The sequence below is a fragment of the Ricinus communis genome, chromosome 10, assembly GCF_019578655.1.
Source record: "Ricinus communis isolate WT05 ecotype wild-type chromosome 10, ASM1957865v1, whole genome shotgun sequence".
Taxonomy (NCBI): Eukaryota; Viridiplantae; Streptophyta; class Magnoliopsida; order Malpighiales; family Euphorbiaceae; genus Ricinus; species Ricinus communis.
Window position 1 is genome coordinate 17674449 of NC_063265.1, and position 21112 is coordinate 17695560.

The 21112-nt window shown below is 31.5% G+C and overlaps 2 protein-coding genes across 9 annotated transcripts; both read right to left on the minus strand.

The window, feature by feature from the left end:
• Nucleotides 1-2581: 2581 nt before the first annotated feature.
• On the minus strand, nt 2582-6404 carry LOC8259805 (probable carboxylesterase 15). Its single transcript, XM_002524064.4, has 2 exons — nt 5038-6404; nt 2582-3052 (listed from the first exon to the last, which is right to left on the minus strand). Exons 1-2 carry the CDS (start codon nt 5700-5702, stop codon nt 2740-2742), a joined length of 978 nt encoding a protein of 325 aa, XP_002524110.1. The 5' UTR covers nt 5703-6404; the 3' UTR covers nt 2582-2739.
• Nucleotides 5329-20092, minus strand: LOC8259806 (D-lactate dehydrogenase [cytochrome], mitochondrial). 8 transcript variants are annotated; one of them, XR_007217651.1, is made up of 19 exons: nt 19515-20092; nt 19316-19424; nt 19098-19198; nt 18486-18567; nt 18060-18152; nt 17528-17642; nt 17196-17256; nt 16559-16595; nt 16425-16486; nt 15905-16001; nt 14063-14137; nt 13892-14000; nt 12982-13091; nt 11727-11789; nt 10503-10582; nt 10245-10375; nt 9936-9979; nt 9218-9406; nt 5329-5449 (listed from the first exon to the last, which is right to left on the minus strand). XR_007217651.1 is itself a non-coding variant. In XM_015722337.3 (18 exons), the coding sequence occupies exons 1-18, from the start codon at nt 19681-19683 to the stop codon at nt 9287-9289; spliced, it is 1638 nt and encodes a 545-aa protein (XP_015577823.2). In that variant the 5' UTR covers nt 19684-20091; the 3' UTR covers nt 8973-9286. The 8 variants fall into 8 exon arrangements, 5 of the variants coding, with proteins under 5 accessions (XP_015577823.2, XP_015577820.2, XP_015577821.2 ...); XR_003079686.2 differs by lacking the exon at nt 5329-5449 and adding an exon at nt 7626-7792; XR_001535550.3 differs by lacking the exon at nt 5329-5449 and adding an exon at nt 8140-8399 and having other exon boundaries at nt 19515-20091.
• Between the last annotated feature and the right edge of the window lie 1020 nt (nt 20093-21112).

A 21112-nucleotide genomic window follows, 5' to 3' on the forward strand; every position in this document is an offset into this window, starting at 1 on the left:
AAATTACGGCTGCTTCTAATCTTGGGTTATATTTATCCATCGTTCAATTTTAGATAAGGATCATATCGATTCATAATAATACAAAATTCTTTTAAAAAAGAAAAAAAGAAAAAGAAAAAGAGAAGAAGATGTGCATGTTCATGACAAGTTTGATTTTCTGCAACTACAAGAGAAAATTAACTATAAAGGTATGGTCACATTCTATGTACAATTAAATAATTAAAAGAAATAATCAATGATTAAAGGTATGAAAATGATATTATTGATTGCAAATAAATTCAAGTTATATATATATAGTTGATTTTGTTGGAATAGGTCATAAATAAAACAAATGTTAGGTTAAATTTTAAGACAAAAAAAAAAAAAAACAGAATATTTGTATGTTTGTGTCGATAAGACAGAAAACTTGAATTAGTCCATTTTCCTGTTGTTAAATTGCAAAATTGGCAGCAATCAGGCATCCAACTAATTTCTTTTTAGTATATAAAAGGACACAGAAAAAATAAATAAATGCAAGTAGTCATAATATAATTGATTTAGAATTAAATTGTAAAATGACTATTTAACTTAAAAGTATATATCATTTCATAATTGATTTAGAAATTAATTGTAAAACTTATTGGATAAAATCGATTGGAGACAAGTGTTTGGATGAAGATTGAATATCTAGAAATTAGGGGTGAGCATGGATGTCAGTGATTCCTGTTTGAACCGAATAACCATACCGAAAAATACCAGAATTGAAATAACCGAAATTTTTTATAACCGAATTGAACTGATCCAGATTTTTTTATTATTACGGTATGATACTGATTTTTTAGTAAAAACCATACCCTAACCGATTCGTCTTGTACTGATCCGAACCAAACCGTAGAACCGAATTTTTTTACATATATTTATTAATAATTATTTATATTATATAAATAATACCTATTAAAAATAAATATAATATTATAAAATACTTATACTCTATAAAAAATTATCTTATATTTATTATTTTATATAATCTAAACAATTATTATTGAAATAAGAAAAAATAATTTTATTTTCTTCATATAAGAAAAGGAAAAGAACATAAAAAAAGAGTCAATTTTGTTTAGCGTTTAATGATTGACAATAAACAAAAAGAGATTTACTTTTCATTTAAAACTCTTCTTTTTATATTTCTCATACACTAAAAAATAAGAGAAAGAAAAAACACAACCCTCTTTTATATCACTTTTTTTATCTGTATAAATAACCATCCAAATATTTTCACTATCCAATTTTCTATTTTCCACAGGTAAGAACACTTCTCCGTTTTTACTTTTATTTTTATTTCTAATTTGTCTTTAACTTTTATTTTTATTTCTAAATTTTAATGCTTTATGTTGTTTCTTTAATATTGCCTACGAGTAAGCAAAATTTAGTATTTTGGGTGTGTATGAGTTCTATTTCTGTTTCTATTTCTTTTCTTTGTTTTTACAATTAAAACTTTGAGGATTATTTCAAATTTTGTTTATGATTGTTGGATTGTCGACTTTCACTATTTTGGCCTGTATATTTGGATTTTCTAGCTGAATTTTTAGTTATATTTATAATAATTATTTTTATATAAAAATAATAGCTATTAAAAATAACTATAATATTATAATATATTTTATGCTCTATAAAAAATGTAAATTATTTATATTAATATATCATATAATGTGTACATACTATAATACTAAATTTATAATTTTCTATCTACTAACTCAAACCCTAATACATTTTTTACTTACTACATACTACAACAGCTACTGCCGCACCTATAATATTTTGGACTTGTATTTTAGTGCTGCATAAAATTCGTAAATTTATTTATTTTAATGATTGCTATCTGCAAAATATTTTTGTGTTAGCAGTAACATATATTTTAATAATTGGTATTTGAACATTGAATAAATTATTATTCTTGTAAGTGACTAAATTACAAAACAAATTGTTGAAGAATGTGATTTCAATTCTAATTCAAATTCTCATGCTACTTTCTTTAGGTTGGTAATCGTATTTTTTCTAAATGTATTTAATTAAAGATGAGATTTAAAGTTGTGTTTTTAAAAATTTTTAGAACCGAAAATAGCACCGAACCGAAATATTTTTAACTGTAAAAATTGGTACAATATGGTACGGATCCATTTATGTTTGGTACGGTACTGGTATTTTCAATTTAAAAAGATTGAGTTTGGTATGGTACTAGTGATTTTATAGATAACCGAATTGGACCGATCCGTGCTCAGCCCTACTAGAAATATAAAAAATTATAGTAATTAAAAAAAGTGAAGCAAGGAAAGCAAACAAAGCAAACACAAGTTGAACATGAAAGATTAGCAAGTTTAGGTGCTCAAATAAAATTATGGGTTTAAATTAATCATTTCAAAAAAAAAAATTATATAATTTTATTGGTGAGTATTTTTTTTTATTGTAGTGTACTTTGTTTTCAGACAATGAAGAATTGGTAGATTTTAGATTTTAAATTTTACTAATAATTGATTAGAGGCTAGAAAATAGAAATCAGAAATTATTAACTATTTGATGGAAAGGTCACAAATACACAGATGCTATATTACAAAATTTTAGCATCATTATCATATAATAATACATTATAATCCCATAATTATAATTCCAAAATTCAAAGAAGAATACTCCAAACTCCAGAAATTATATTAAAGAAATGAAATGTACTAAAAATCCTAACAGCTACATAATCTTATATTATAATTAAGAAGAATTCAAGTTGTCAAACATGAACTTCCTGATAACTTCTATAACTTTATCTGCATCTTGAGAGTATGGATTATTGGTGAAGAAACCATGTTGCTTCCCCTCAAATTCAAGATAATCGATCTTCTTTCCCATATGTTTTAACCTTCTTGCATAATCCTCAACCCTATCTTTCAACAGTTCACTGCTGCCTACCATCACCAAGACTGGATCAAGAGCTACCGTTTCAAGACTCAAGCTAGATGGTCCAAATGGGTTCGCCAATGGATGGTCTCTACCTTCTCCAACAGGCATAGAAAGCCTCCAGAATCTGTGGATTAGGGAGGAAACAAAACCAAACTGAGTATCGATATGTAGATCAAGGGTGCTAATCTAGTTGGGATGTTGGGGTGGAGAATCTGATTTCTAGCTTCCAACCTTTTACTAAAAAAGAAAATTACTGTAAAAGTAATTAAAATAGATATTCAATCACTGAACTACTAGATTATGAATCATTTTTCTACTTTTTTAAATAGAGTAATGCTCTATTATTCTTATAAATTCCCTTCCATCCTTGCAGAGGGATTCAAAGAAACTTTAGATTAATATATAATTCAAATAAAAGTTTTATCAATCATTGGAGAACTTTTTCAGAAGATAAGGTGAAGATAATATTGGAGAAGGCACTATCTATCTCATGCACATGTTGGACTATGCACTAATACAGAATGCCATGTCACTTTCTTATAAAGATGCATGTAAACAGATAATTTGGTGTATACATAATTAAGACATTATTTAGCTAGTGATTGCATTTTTATCTATAATACATAACTAATTGCATCACTTTCTTAAACCAAATCGAAATTGTATATGGTATTTGAAGGAAAGGAAATTCATTAGCAAAATAATATCTGATATTGCTTTCAAATAAATATTCACTCTTTATGAATATATCAAGAACTAACTTTACACAGCTAGATGAAAATTGTAAATAATTATATAAAAATAAGCATAGTATATATGTGAAAGAAAATGATACATATCAGAATGATGATTCAAGCAAAGGGGATGCATCAAGTAAGTGGAATTTGATATGAATTAGTTTTCTGTAAACGTGGCTGCCTAGGCTCCATAGAGATTGGATAGATTATACCAATGATTATCCAAAAACAGTGTAAAAAATTTAAAAAAAAAAGAAAGAAATTTCAGATTTTAATTTGTTTGGGATTGAAATGTCCCTCTGCTTTGAAACTATGATTTGGGTTCTTGAATTTGGTCATGTTTAATGTGCAAATTCTTGTATTTTTTTGTTTCCATTAAGAAGAGAAATGAGTCTCTATTTGGTGAAGGTCAAATGGCAACACGTGAAAGAAATGAATCGGAATGGCTCTTTCATGACCTTTAATTTTTCTTTTATAATGGATTTGGTGGCCCTAATTGAGAAGAGAAATGGTAGCCACTATCTACATATCACCTCTGCTATAGGTTTGACTGCGTTTAATTAATTAACTGCATCAACATATGCTTCTTTGAATACAAAATACAAAATTAATGATATGTAAAGCAAAATTTATGACAAATGTGTTCGAGATTTTTGATTACTAACTGAAATCCATTCAAAAAGAAGAAGAAAGCAGAAAATAGGTCGTCATTAGAGGTGATTAATGGTAAAAAAGAAGAAGAAAGCAGTATCTTTTTGACCCTGACCATAGGGCTATACTTGCACAAAATTGATGCTACTGCTCTCATTTTCAAATATGCTTATCAAATCAGGTAGATTTTATATTCGGGTAGGCCAATTTCTTCACAAAGACTTTGTAACCATGTTTTGAAAATTGCAGGAGGAAACTAATTAATTGAGTTGTTGGAAAAATGTATACAAAAGGTACCACTAAAAGATCCACTGCGTAAGAAAGGGGGATAATTTCTAAGTGTTCTTAAGTTGAAAGAACCAAAGGGCACATTTCGTAGAACAGTAGAAGCTAAGACTGAAGTAAAAGCCTCATTGCGAACACTAATAGAAGCATGAAACAGCATTGGCATATACAGATATATATATTTCTTTTCCTTTTTTCCCTATATATGCAACTATAAATTTAATATGACAGTAGATATATATTTTAATTTGAATTAAATTTCAAGTTCTTGTGTATTAAGAAAAAAAGAAATTTATTAATTGCATTAACACTGCATAAAGAACAATTGGTATGAGTGAGTACAAATAGTTCAATCTTTGTCTATACCATAATTATATTAAATATATTTTCTTTTATGTGGGATTTATATATGCATAATAATTAAAAAGAAGGGTACCTGTCTAGTATATCCAGACTCAGCAACTGTTCACTAGGCCCTTCCTCTGATTTTGTCCTAGCAATCCCACCAAAAAATGGCGCCAACAGAATATAACCTCGTACTCGAATCGGTTTTAAACCTGTCGAACCTGAACCGAGCCGAACCGCCAAGTGGTGTGCAATATTGCCACCAGACGAATCACCCATAACAAACACCTGGTCAAAGTCAACCTTACTACTACTAAACCATGCATCACCATTTTCACTCGAAACCTGAGCTTGTATCCACTTCATGACGCTAATCCCATCATCCATAGCCGCCGGTAGCCTATGTTCCGGCGCTAGACGATAGTCAGGAGCCACGACAAGAGCGTTGAGACCGGAGGCTAACCGGAGACAGCAGTTGTGGCAGTTAGGCCATACACGAGAGCCTACACAAAACCCACCACCGTGGATAAAGATTACTACAGGAAGTTTCTTGTTTGAAGAATTAGGTAAAGCAGGTTTATAGAGACGAAGATGAAGATTGTGAGTTTTGTCATAAAGACAGTCTTTGAAGAGGATTGAATTGTCATTGATGACTGGTATATCGAAATCAATATATTTGGACCTGAAAATGGTACCATCACTAAAGAGTTGAAGGACACCCATGCAGTCTTCTACTATATGTGGAAGAGAACCCATTACTTGTATTTGGGTTCTTAGTATTTCTGTTTCTTTTTCTTTTTCCTTTTCTTTCTCTAGAAGATATGATGATGATTGGCAATGGAGGTGATGATATACATATATATATATATATACATATACAGGGAAGAAGCGCTCATGAGGAAGAGATGAGAGTGTTTAATTTTTTGAAACAAAACTAAAGGGGTAAAAGTGTAATTCGATGATGATATTATGGAAGGTATGGTGGTGGCTTTAAGTGGCATATACATTGATGGTCATTGGTTCATCTTTTGATTGTTTGGAATAAGGACCATACATAGGGTTGGTGGCTGTGTGGTAATGTTCTTAGGGTTGAAACCATCCATGTGATTCTTTGGCTCAAGTCTTGATACATATATAGTAATCAAGATACATTATAGTGTGTGCCCTAATTTAATAAGAAGGGTGAGACTGCACCTTTGAAATCAGCATTGTAGATTATATCACATTAATCTAAAATCTCCCAATGAAAAAGAAAAAGTAGTCGGAGGGATAATGGTATAAATAGTCATAAAGATTTATTTTGTTTTCTTTCAATCATTTAATTTTTACTCCTTCTTGACTAGGGAATTTTTTCTCTCTCCCAACCATTTTGTCGCAGACCAAATACAATGGACCAAAAGTTTAAAATACCCAATTCAAGAAAAGATAATCATAAAAGAGGAAGGAGCTTGAGATATTTTAAATCATACAAAATAAAAGACAACAATAAAATTATTTGCTTCTTAAATTTAGATAGATTATAGAATATATTATTCTTCATTATAATCCAAAAACAGTTAAGAAAAAGAATCAAAAACTATATAAAAATTTCTATCTAGATACAAAATTAAGATGAAAATTTTAATTTTTCAATAATTAATAGGGCTTCATATGGTGAAATTTTGTAATTTTTTTGAACAAAAAGTCTAATTATTAATTAAATTTTCAATTTTATACTTTTAATAATTTTATTCAATTATTTTAGCATTTGAAAATAAATAATTTTACTTTCAATTTATTTCTAATAACACTTTTATAAGACAATTCTTGCAATTTCATTATCAAAAGAATGTAGTAAATCGAATTTGCTTACTAAAAAGAATTAAAAGTCAGTAAAAAAATTTATTCTAAATTTAATAATATAGCCATTATATATATATTTCACACTTCTTGCATCTAATTTCACCGAGCTTTTTGCCGACTCACAATTTTTTTTTTTATTTAAACACAGTCAATTTATGTAATTTCATCTTTCTTATTATAAAATATTACAAAAATTATCAACGAACAGTATTTTTAAAAATAAAATAAAAGCATCGGAATTTTATTTAAAATTCTAAAAAAATTGAATTAAATTATTAAAAATGTAAAACTTAGGATATAATTGGTGATTAAACCTAAATAAAATAATGTAAGAAATTAGAGCAATTAAATAAGAAATTATACTTAAAAATCATAGCATTACATTTTAAAGCCACACAAACTTTTGGATGTATTTGTAATTATACATTAAAAAAATTAAAAAAGAAAAGGGCAACAAAATAGGCTAACAAAGAAATTGCATACAATCGTAAACTGCACAAACAATAAACGGTAGACGCTTCTCTAATTCTATTATTGAACTGAATTTGCATTTGCAGGAAAAAACAAAAAAAAAAAAACCGGCATGTTATTTGGTGAGTTGATATTTGTATTTTTCTTCACTCGAAATGAGTACTTATTTATATTTTAATTAAAAATTAAGTCTTTCTCAAATTGAATAATATACTCACCGCCGAGCCAAATCTATGAATGTCCTGAACTTAATTCAGTGTTTCTGCATTAATACGTCATGCAAAGAAAGGGAAAGGTAAACTGGAAACAAGCCTTGTTTCCTTTTTACTGCAAATAAAGCAGATTTTCGCTAATGAAGAATCCCGCTCTAGGAAGAAGCACTTTATTCCGAGGGAATCAAATTGGCATTCGATAATTCATCTTGTCATGGTATGGCGCAGCTTAATACAACAGATAATTAATTGTGAAGATGCACCAGCCTTTTCAGACAGACAAGAAAAGGAAGCTGAAACTTGACACCCGACTCAACCCAACTGTAAAAACAGATTGAATTTCCAAGGATTACAAGGTGCATTTTGGTGTGTGCAAATGCGCATGCAGAATGGAATCATTTCTCTCCCATACAAACAAACAAACAACTTTTAAAAGCTCCCCTTTAGAATCTCGAGTTGTAATTTGTCCTACGCTTGTTTTGTCTGCTTACTCTATTGACTCTCTCTTTCTTATTCCCATATACCCCCCACTCGGGAGTGTTTGGAAGGCATTATCTTTTTCATACTTTTCAGCATGTCTTATCTTCAAATTGGCCTACAATTTCGCATACTTTGCTAATCTTTTTCCTATAAGCAAATCTTCTGGCTCTCTCTCTCTCAATACACACTTCAATCCAATCCAATGTATTCAGGCATAGCAGCAGTCCAAGTTGTTCTTATTATCATCTTTTTGTAATTAGCCATAGGTATGACCTTGCACATGACGTCTAAATAAATAAGACAAACAAGAAAGAAAACTCTTAACTTTTCTTTCATCACTAGATCATGTCTCAGATCACCACATCTAATCTTGCTTTCTGAAGAAAACAACACCGAAGATTCGGTTGATTTGACGAATATTGAAAGAGGCTATGTATTAGAGCATATCCTGTGTGAAAAATCAAACTAGCGTTAGCTAGTCTTGGGTTGAGTCCTGATGCAGGGTTTCTTAGAAGCATATAGGGCATATACACTATAAAAATGCAGTTCAATTCTGCAATGATTTAGTTCTCCGGGATATTATTATAAATCAAAACAATATTCATTTAATTCTCAATAAAAATTGAGTTATTTCTCTTCCGTTCTTCAATAACGGAAAGGGAAAAAGAAGCAAATTAATGCTACGTTTGGTTGAAAGTCATAAAAGAATTTATTTCATTTGAAAAAGAAAGTAAAATGGAAATGATAAAGTTGAAACAGATATTTTGGTCTTATAAAACGTATTGACTTCCTAATGTGAAATTCATTTGAAAATTCTATATGTTTTGAAAAAATTTAGTTTAATTATGACTAATTCCGCACAAATTTGATTGTGTAGAATTTTAAATTAACTTCCACTTTATTCAAAGCACATAAACTTTATATTTACAAATGAAATCCATAAATTTTATGGATTTCAACCAAACACAATGTAAGAAACTTATATCCAATAAAAAACCATATTGTTTTTCATGCTTATCTATTAACAACAAATATCTAGGTGTATTAATATCTTGGATGGAGTACATCAGATGAAAGAGGGTAAAAAACCAAAGAAAAAAGATGAACCAAAAACTTTTTGTGTTTCAGCACTATTGGAAATAAAACAAGTTGGGGACATATCGACCAGTACATGGCCCATTTTACCCTCTTTTATATTAAAGCGATTACGTGAGCAAGTTCAGATGTTGTAATTTGTAAATGGTACAAACAGCCAAAGGAGCCTACCTTTTGGACCGGTACAACTACTCCTGCAAAGAGGGTGCACTGCCGAAAAGGATGCCCCCCTATGCACTCTCAGAAGCAAACATGTGGTGGAATGAGCTTTCCTGGGTTCATGATATTGTTTGGATCTAAAGCTGCTTTAATTCTTTTCATCGTCTTCAAGGCCTCCACTCCAAGTTCCTTCTCAAGATACTGGAACAGAGAAATGAGTCCAAACTATAAGACAAAAAATAAATAATGATAATAGAAAAATAAAAACTGCTTATTATATATTCACAAACTTAAGGAAGAAATTAGGCCTTTAATTGGCCATCACTCCCACCACGTCAAATATGCTCAAGCTCATATAAGAACTAACAATGGCAAATGAAGGAAGAATTATCTTTGATTTTTATTATGCAATCCTAGGACAAAATAATCCAGTTATGGTGGCAACAATATGAGGTTTAGAAACAGAGAATTTGGAGAATTTCATACTTATTCAATATTGCTCTTTAATTTTGAATACTTTGAATGAATATAGACCCATGTGTCATGATCCAATGTGTGATACAACTAGGCATAATACCTTAATGCACATGTAGGTCAGTATAATTGGTCAATAAGAATGTGTTTAAAATCCGCATCAAGGAATTATCATTATAGTAAACTTGCCAACTAATGCACTACAGAGTCACATCAATACTTGACATGGTAATGCATACAGCAACAGGCAGAATACCTTCATTTTTCCTGTGCCGACACCGTGTTCACCAGTACATGTTCCTGCTCATTTAACAAACAAAAACAAGTCAGAGATGTGTTATCATTTGAATTTGTTGAGCATTTACATTTAAGCCTCCAAGTAGTTAAAGATTTACAATCCTATAAACACCATTTGCTATTATGTGTAGATACCTTTAAAGGAAAAAGAAGTGGAGCACATACAGGGAAGAAACCATTTGCAGAAGCACCATTGACTATTAACGAACGAAGTGCTGAAAAATCATTTTTTTAAAGGTACACATAACAGGCATCCAGAAGTTTGTACCTTCCATTGATAAAGCAGTGTGGACCATGAAGTGGTTCAATCTTTCTGCTTCTTGTTGGTGCGCTTCTTGGTTAGGATCAAAGAGTATCACAGTGTGAAAGTTCCCATCACCAGCATGAGCAATAACTGTGCTGTTATTTGTGACAGGGTATGATATAATAACATCAGTTTAATAGACCGCCCTCCAAGATGAATGATTTAAGATGAATGATTTAAACTGGTATGCATTCTAAAAATATTTTTCATCAGCATGTATACCAAACTAGTGGTGATGCATCCAGCTCTTGTTTAGACCGTGATATCAATTCTGCCAGCCGTGATAGAGGAACACATACATCCTACAAAAAAATAGAAAAAGAAAAGAAAGAAAAACGAGTTAACATAAGGGGAAAAAAGATAGAAACAAATGGTTGTTGCTCATACAAATTCCAACCTAGAAGAAGTAAAGTTAAATATTACAAACAAGTTTTAGTCTGCATGCTCTAAAGCAAATTTGTTAAGAGTAAATTTTACTATTTTAGAATAGATGATAGAAAATAAATTTTACAAAAGTAGAAAAGGTTAAGAAGCATGTTGTTTAAGAAAAAGTATAAAATAGAAGTTAATTGCATTCTACAATTTCTCTCCAAATCAACACAAGCATCACTGTCACAATTATTGTCTTCACACAATCACCACCACTACCGCCACAGGTGAACCACCACCATAATAATCCACCTTTGTCTTCATCATAACTGGTAAAAACTGTGCAGTTGACAAAACCACCTGCCACTAGATAACCCTAGCCAGTACAGCCTTCAAGAATGAACCAACACTATAACTATCGGCATTGCTGTTACTGGAACCATTATCACCATCACTGTCACTTCCACTAATGAATGTCACAACCGATGATATTATTGATGAGTAAATACCACCATACCAATGAGACACTGCCACAATCACTTCCACTGAAAATTTGCTGCCACCGCACCATCGAAAAACTGTAGCTATCACCACCGCAATTGTCTATACACTACATCGGCAAATTAGGAACATGCAAAAGTACATTCTTTTTGCTTTACTACAAAGAAAAGGGTAAATTAGATACTATAAAACATGGCTTTCTTTCCTGCATAACTGATCTTGCTTTATAGGAAAAGTCAATCACTGAAGTGTTTTCAAAGAAGAGAAAAAGGTGAACCAAATAGCAGGTAAATTATTGAAAGGACAAAACAGAAGTAGATGCTCATAAATCCATCATTCCTCAGTATAATTTGCCATTGGATTGCACTTCCTTTGATTCTTTCAAGGGACCAAGAGAACAGCTATATTCAAACAAGGGTTAAGATTTTTCTTGAAGCAACGGCGACATGCGATTTTTGCACATAGAAGATTTCGGACAATATAATCAAAAATTAAAGTATTACAGATTAAGAAGTTAGAACAGGTAGTTGGACAGGAATTTTGGATATATGATTAAATTTCTTGATAACAACTCACAGAAATCATCGCCTCATATTTTGGTTCCATTGCAAAGCAAGCCCATAGAGCCTCTTTCCGTATCTGCACTTTGGATCACACAGAGAACAGCAAAGAAAATTATTTGGATCAAGTCTCACATAAAGGACCTAAGGAGATAAAGTAATTATATAAAAGAGAATTTAAATATGGAAAAGATAATAACAAATGTGAGCTGCAACTAATTAACTCGGAAATGGTAAGTTTGGCCCATCAGTATGATCATACGGATGAGGCCTTAGAAAAGTTTAGCCAAAGAATAGTAACCTACTTATACAACATTAGCAACTAGGCTGCTTTGAAATTTTGTACAATTCATTTTCTTGGGTGGAAGTTCATCTGACAATTCAAAGGTATTGGATTGGGGTTTTAGGTGAGCTGATACCTAATGAGCAATGCACCTTTGCACAAATTTTTTTCTTTTCTTCTTTTTGTTGTTTTTCTTTTTGGTGTATAGGAATGTGAAACAAGCTACAAAATACGAAATAGCTCTCCCCTTTCCTCTCCCCTTTCCATAAACACGCCTAGCAAGATCCAAAGACTCACAAGTCATAATCCAATTTTTTGGACCCTGGATGAGTATCGCAAATGAAAGTCATGAAGGTTGGGGTTTGGGAGGACATCTCTGAAAAGTGAAAGAGTGGAATGCAGGAGAAGTCCAGGAAAAGTCCATACAACACTCCAAATGTTACACTTCCTCAACCTCCATTTTTTTATTGGCCTACATCGAAGGCATCATGAAAATCAAGCAATATTCAATAACTTTAACAATTAGCAGGCAAACCTGTAGACTAGGAGCCCTAGGTGCCTCAAATGGTGACTTAACTGGACTGGACATTATACAATTCTTTTTATTCGTGAAATTATTCTCTAAAGTCTTGAGGAACCTCCCCAATGAGGCAACTTTTTTTATGTTGAACTAGGAATTTGAGAAATAAAGAAGAGTGAATCATCACAATCTCAAGGAGTTCTTAATCTGACTTTTTAAGCAATTAAAATTAGACATTAGGGGAAAACAAGAAGAGAAGCAAGTTAATTGTTTTAATGGCTGCAAGTCATTATCAATATGTTTTTATTATGCTGTTTGACAAGAGACAGTTATGACTAGCAGAACCAGCATATGAAAATGAAAAGCTATTCCTTCTGATATTCAATACTGCAAATGAAGGTAAACTGTAAAATATCGAACTGCAACTAATACAAGAATAAAACATAACCAACAGTTGAGATGTTCTACCTTCCAAAGTTCCTTTTTAGCTTCAGGCTGTTCTGCAAAAATAAAATCAGACCCATTGTGCTCAGAAGCGATTTTCTGAACTATCAGTGTTTGCTCACGTGCATAGGCCTCTAACATACAATAAACCGGAGATATATATTAGAAAAGAATAACAGCTAACAAGAGGCAAAAGGAAGAAAAGAAAGCTTAAAGAATGCAGAAATCATGATGCAGTCATTTAAGAACAGACACAGTAAAGCAGAAAAAGTAATGACCTTTGTCCCTTAAGAAGAATGAACATTAAAGTTCATGTTACAGAAACAGTATATCATGAATCTTTGATATTGTCTTGTATCTTTTCTTACTTTAAAATGTAGATAGTCCTATATGTAGCCTACATGTAAAAACAGCAAATTTTATCACTCACGATCTACTAAGCTGCTATCATCACTTATTTTATTTAATGTTGTAGATGCTTTTATTGAAAAGAAGTACAACTCAGCAGTAATGGGCGTTAAATTCAGTATTCCTGCTTAATTAGGATTTCCCTTTTAAATATATCTCTATTAATTAGGCAGTAGCATTATCGTTTCCTATTTAAAGATAAATGCTTGTTAGGTAGTTTTCCTAAAGAAGGACTCTTACCTTCTTATAATTCCTATTTAAAGGAGCAGCTGATATTCAAAAAAAAAAACTATCTATATTTTCAGTCAAAAAACAAAAAAGAGTAGGGCCAAACTTTGGAAACAAGGGAAATCAAGAAGTTTTCCTGTTAACCGACCTGTGACAAAGATCCTATTCGCAGGCCCTTAACACTTAATTATTATCATTAGAGCGAAACTTTGGAGTGACCCAGAATGTGGGCAAAGCTGAAGACCTACCCTGAATAGAAACAAGACATACTTTAGAAGAAAAGGACATTGTTTCTCACCTGTGCCTACGAACTCAAACATCAAGGTAGGAACTTCAGGTAAATTCTTCCCATTAGCAATATTTATAGCCCTCACTTGAACCTCGTCCAGAAGTTCTACCCTTGACACCTAAATGATCAGAAGTCATTGATAAACTAAATTCTAGAATAACTTTGTATTTGAAGTCCTACCTGTATGCCAGACAGCATAGTGGCAATGGCAACATCTGCTGCATCCTTAATTGTAGGAAAATTACACATTGCAACCTGCATGATTTTATATCAATCAACAAAATGTATTATAATAAGACTATTCAGAAGAGGATAAAATATCAGAAACAAAAATATTAAGAAAAGAACTGTCATTTAAAGAGTGATTTATGCCTTAGCCCTTGGAGTGAGATTCCCATGCTCCAACTAACAGAACTTTTGAATAGAATTTAACAAATTTTATACATGAGGGAATAATAAAAGTTTACTCCATATAAGTACGAAAACTGTGAAGACTTTAAGTACCTACTAATGAGAAATAAAAGACAACCATCATTTGCTTCACTTGGTAACAACAAAAAAGAAAAAAAAGAATTCGCTTAATCCCTGATAAATGGGTTTGGGTAGAACTCATTCCCAAAGCTAGCTCATCAGAAGAGGGTGTCCAATCCACATATGTATACTATAATAGCCCAGTAACTTATAGATGTGGGACAAATCCAACTTCTAACACCCTCTTCACGCTTAGTGTGTCATACAAACAGGCCGAGTCCAAACCCATCATCGCAGACAAAAGATCAGCTCTGATACTATGATAAATGGATTTGGGTAGAAAAGGGTGCCTAATCCACATATATACACTATAACAGCCCAGTACCTTATTGATATGGGACAACTACAACTTCTAACAATCCCAAAGTTAACTGTTCTTTTCAGCTTCATTTTGCCTATGGAAACATGACTGATTCCCTATGACAGTAGGCTACCTCTTATGTCTGAATTACCTCACTTGTGGATGAGGAGTTGCCTCCGGTCCCTAGGCAGCACCTTAAGGTGCATGGAGTTGTCTTACTCCAGATATTGCACCTCTTGCTCATCTACGTCACCCAAATTCTTCAATTTATATTCAGCAAAATCACTCAAATTTAACAAGGTTGCTACTGCTACATTTCAATATATAACAGGCAAGTTTTTCTACTTGATAACTAGATAAAACTTTACTAAACTAGTTGTAAAAATTAAAATAAGATACAGAACTTTCTTAGAAAGTAAATTGCTAATTCTGATTAAATCTCCACAAAATTTGGCCAAAAAATACATTATTGATGCAAAATCAAAAGCTAAGTAATATTTTTGGTACAAGCTCAAGTTCAATACATGCACTTAAATTTGCTAGTAAGTCAAACTCATTATTGAATTACAGCATAACTAATTAGATCTTATTTCATAAAAGCAAAATCATTTAGCTTTAAGCTTTATATTAATAAGACCACATTGCTAACTTATTGTATACATTTTCCGAACCTGTGTGACTAGAAAAGGATGTAAATCTGCATTCAGAATCCAATAATTTATGCACTAAGTAAAATTACTATAACCTATCTTAATTAATGCAACTACTTTAGAAAATATATTACCTAATTATGATGTAAATAATTTTAATAATATATTAACAAAACTAATTGAGAAAAATTAAAATTAAGTGATATTGCTGATAGATGATAAAGTTGAGTAACTACAAGGAAATCAACAATGAGTTCAATGATTATGGACGAAATTTAGCTCTTCCTGTTCCAGTGCTTATTTGATGAATAAAAGACATGCAAACAGCATCTCTTCACTCACAAGGCAACATGTGCTGTGCCTCTGGATAGGATAGGATAGACTAAAGTCAAGTATGAGAACACATTCCAATGAGGATCATACACTAGGATTATCATGATAACACCAAAATAATTCTAAAAGCAGTTCTTATTATCTGAAGTAAACAAGCACATAGAATAGCAAATTAAGGAAGTTTTCCACCAAAGAACAGCCGGATACCACGGAATGCTGTGGAATTTTCTGAAGCCGTAGAGTGACTTCTGTTATTATGCCAAGTGTTCCTTCACTTCCAATCACCAAACGAGTCAAATCATACCTAAATTATGCAAAATGCACTAAGCTCAAGGACCAGTAACAGGTAAAAGAGAAAAAAGAAATCAATCCTCTAATCATGCCATCAAACAAAGCTACTTAATATCAATGAGATTCAGAAGTAATCAAGGTTTGTGCAGAAGCAAAATAATCATGGCAACCATTGCAAGAACAGAAGAAACTTGGGATGAGATTATAAAGTTATATAAACTGAAGTTTTAGGCCAAATATACCAAGAAGTTTTTTTGCATTTCTTTCACTTTCTGATGATGCCCCCATATAGTGATCAGGATCAAAATTTCAGATCAATATAGAGGCTGCCTCCAAATTCACCAGTACACTTCTATCGGAATACCTTATTCTAATTGCTTACCTTTCACATATAAATAAGAAGAACAAACGGGTAAAAGATGAAATAAGATCTCACCCTGCAGCACTCTTTCGAGCTCGAGAAGCTGTCTTTACAACATCTCCATTGGCAAGAATTACCTGGAGCAAAAATAATGTTAAATTATCGAGCATCACAACAGAGAAACCATAGTTGAAAGGGATTGAGCAAACCTTGAGACTGATGACATTATCTCGCATAGTTCCATACCTACATGCTAAAAGCAGAATTGTTCAATCCAAAACAAATATGACCATTCAAATAGTTCTTTGCCAGTATCTTATTTTCTAATTTTCAGAAGAAAAAAAACTGTGTAAAAAACAACAAAAGCAAAACAAATAGATCAGAAATCAAAGTAAAATCAAATATGTTACAGGCAAACCATATAATTTCAACCATGCCATGCACCATATCTATAGTTCTGTCGAAAAGTATTATTTCAAGGTGTCCACCTAAAAGAATGGCAAGGTTAACCTCAGTCGCTCTGGTGCACAAGTTCCTTGTTAAAGCAGCTAGTCCTGAATTTGTTGCTTGAAGGAATTCCTACAATAGAGAAGACATATGGGGTCCATATATGACACTGGAATGACCTATGCCCTGAGCATGCCAGGAAAAGCAATATCCAAATGGTTGTTCAAGGAAAAAACTGCTACACAAGAATGGAGATACATATGGATGATCCGAATTAAATATGATACAATTAGTACTCAAAATACATACAACTAACGTTTACTTTTTGAGAGCTAATTTACATGAAATAATACCACTCGATAAATGAATTGAAGACAGTTAATTAAGTACAGCAACTACCTTACAGCTAAAGAACCAGAGCAACGGGTAGCACACATTCCTCCAATTGTTGCACCAGGCCCTGCTTGTCAATAGATGTGAAGATGATATTATTAATCACAAAATGAACAAAAGAAATTTTAGTATCCTAGCAGGCTCTTTATTTCTTACACATTCGGAGCAAAATAAACAAAACCATTGCCAACAGTCATATTGTGGCATTGTCAAGTAATGGTAGGAAAAATCTGGTCAAGAGCTGAAGCATTTGCAAATAACTTTCAGACCCCAATGAACCATACTATGACACTCCCATAAATATGTTCCATTGCAAGGTGAAAAATGCTAAAAGATACCTGGATCAAGGGGGAAAAAAAGACCATAAGGCTCCAAGTATTCATTGAGCTCCATCCATCCTATTCCAGGCTCAACAACCACATCCATGTCCTCAATATGCAGTGCTTTAACACTCTAAAATTTGAACAAGAAATTCCATATAAAATCAAAACAAAGAACTTCCAAGAAATAATATATGTTTGATGCATGTAGAAGATGAACTAACATAGTCTAAAATCATTGATGGATATGATTGCATTAAATAGGAGGCTAAAAAATCCCAGTCAACAGCACATTCTAAGAGGAAGATGGAGAGGCAGGGGGAAGAAAAGAAATTAAAGAGATTTTACAACTCGCAAGAAACAGGTCCAAAGTTGACTTTGCATAAGTGTCTTACCTTTTCTTGTATCATCACAAGCAAAATATGACGGTTTATAGCAGCAAGTTAAGTGACTACTCCAAAGAAAAGCAATACTTGGAGCAAATGGCAGAAAAAAGATTATATTTGGAGCTAACTACACAAAGATTATTTTAGTACTTTTTAACACATACCTTCATCAATGACATGTCAATACAAACACCACCATGAGGTGATAAGGTGTGACCCTCAATTGATGTAGCTCCACCATAAGGTACAATAGGGACCTGATTAGACAAAATAATCCTGTTTAAGACTTTGTTTTAATTTTCAAAATATTATTAAACACCAAAGACGCAACACATAAGGGGAAAAATCACATTTAAATCCCTTCCATTGTCCGTTTTAAATTCTAGATTGAGAAAACAATGTATAATTATCACATTCAACTAGTGGATCAACAAGCACCAAGCCTGCGACTTACATGCTCAGCAGTATCAATTAAAACAGGAAGTCAAGTCCTTAATGGCAAGAGCTCTCTATAATCAATTAAAAGACAATAAATTTAAATATTTGTCCAGAATCTTTAAGAAAGTTTATGAGAAACAAACAGTTCAGACCTTATACTTGTCACAACATTTGACAATATTGGAAACGTCCTCTTCTGACCTGGATGAAACCAAAACTGACTCAATATGCATTCTGAAAAAAAAGAAGCTACATGATACAATATATCATTGATAATGAGAAGTGCTTGTGTACAATTCTATGGATTAGTACACAAAGCTCTCCTGTTATTCTGATAATGCATGCAATATTTGTATAGAAATATCCAAGACAATTGTTTAAATTCTCCAAAAAACACTAGTTTTCATTGACTAAAAAATCAACCAGCTTGTAGTTATTTGGATTAACCATTTGCAAGAATCAATTCTTGGAAAATCATGTCATTTACTGAAAGCTTCAGTTTCTTTCAAAGTTTTTTTTTAAAAGCCTTTGTGTTTTCATTTTCCCTTTTCGTAAGTTGAAAGAAATGAATTCTAGCAATGTCTGTAACCTTTTCAAACAAGAGAATTGACTAATAGAATTGAACTATTGCTTTTTTTTTTTAAAGACTGTCCAAACACGACGTAACTGAACAGAGGGAAAAATTTCATTCAAACAAATGATCAATTAGAAAAGAAACAACAAAAATTTAATAACTTTCAAGGTGAATAAAGTATCAATCTCACCTTGGAAAAACAACAACGTCAGGTACATTAACTGCTTTATGAAAACTGTTCTGTGGCTTTCCGTGAAAATACCTTTCATCATAATCCAATGTCATGTCATCCTGTAACACTCTTGTTAATGCAATCATAATCCGTACAAATTAAATTCACTGCCTAATGCAATCCCCAGTTTGCTAAAAAGAATTAAGGAAAAAGAAACAAAAATATATTGCATTTACCCGACAGATAGCTTTTAATTCATCAATAAGCTGCTGAGGAACTTTCTTGTGAGTACCTTTGACCACAAAATCAGTACTATTTTTGCCTCCTATTCTAAAACAGTCAACACTGTATTATTATAAGAAAACAATTAAAGCAAAAAAAAAAAAAGAAGAACCAATTAAAACTTTTCATTAGAAAAAAAAAAATGTGACGGACCGAGAATCGAGATTAGAGGCGTCACAGAGAGAAAGCTGAGGTTGGAAATAAAAGGCAAGCGATCCAGCAGAGACGGTGGCAGCGACAGTGAAGGGAAGCAGCAGAAATGGCGTTTTTGCTGTTGTTGTTGATTGAGGCCTGATATTGTGGAAATAAGCACTGGCCACATTTCCGTATGAAGTTTTGGAGGCAGAGCGCAAGCGAGATAGCCAAGACGCAAAAGCCATCGGCTCCTTCTTCTTCTTCTTCTTTTTCTGTGTTTTTCTTTGGGAGGTGGTAGTCTATAGTGCAGTCTAGATTACAGAGATTGAAGATAAGGGTTATAGAAGAATGAGCCGACTAAAGAGTGGAAGTATGGAACTTCTTCGATATTGCCCTTCTCAAATTTAATATTAATTTTTAGAAAAAATAGTCAAAAATGTTCAGCCACTGGCATGTTTACTGATACCTGCTATGCTAACCATATCTGTTACTGCTTGTAAAGAGGAAATGCAAAGTGATTCACGATACTGCACTGTACGGCACACATAAAATTTTCTGAATCACTCGAGACATCTAGTTCAAGTATATAAGAGCATTTCTTGAGTTTAAGCCATTGCTCCCCGTTAAGGATGCTTATCAAAGATATAAAAAATAATATAAAATAAGATTTTCTGAGTAATAGACACGAAATATTTACAAAGAGTATTAAATAAAAAATGAGTAAGATTTCTGATTTAATCTTTTAATACTAGACACTTTAATATTCTGATCAAAAAGTTAAACCATAAAATCAAGTTTTATATTTTTCTAATAAAAAAATATGAAACTATTAATAGAATGAAATTATTTTTCATAATTAATAATATATTCAGTGAATTAAGAAAATTATTAAATATTAAAAATATTAATTCATTAAATCCAAAAACAGCAAAAATGATAAAATAGTATATAATTAATATATCTAAGGTAATTTTACATATGTAAATTTAAATTCAATATAATAATATATAATAAAATTCCATTTATTTTATTTATAAATGGATTCATATATGGTAATAAAATTAATCTTGATTTAAAATATTTTACAATAAGAAAAATATAAAAAAAGAAAAAAATATTAAATAAATTTATTACAAAATATATTAACTTACTAATATATATTTATTTTTATTAAAATTTAATTAATTATTAGTATATTATATTTAATCTATTTCATTTCAAAACCAAATAAGAAAATTTAGATTATTCTATAAAATTATTCTTTTCAACTAAACACAATCTGAAAAAAAAAATCTATAAATAATTAGTATTTTTTTAAACATTCTCTAACAATTGTTTTCCAGATTTTATTGATTATTAAATAATAAAAATCTGATGAAAAACGAAACTAATTTCTCAAAAATCTATTATTAGTTAATAAAAGGTATTAAATAATATAAAAGAATCAATTGTATATAGATTAATGGAGTTTATCAAATCACCCACAGATGAAAGTATTTTTTTCCAAAAGAGGCCTCGACTATTATTGCAGTACATCAGCATCCCTAAACTTGATTAATTGCCACTATTATTTCATATGATGAGAAGATCCCGTGGCTATTTTGCCAAAAAAAAGA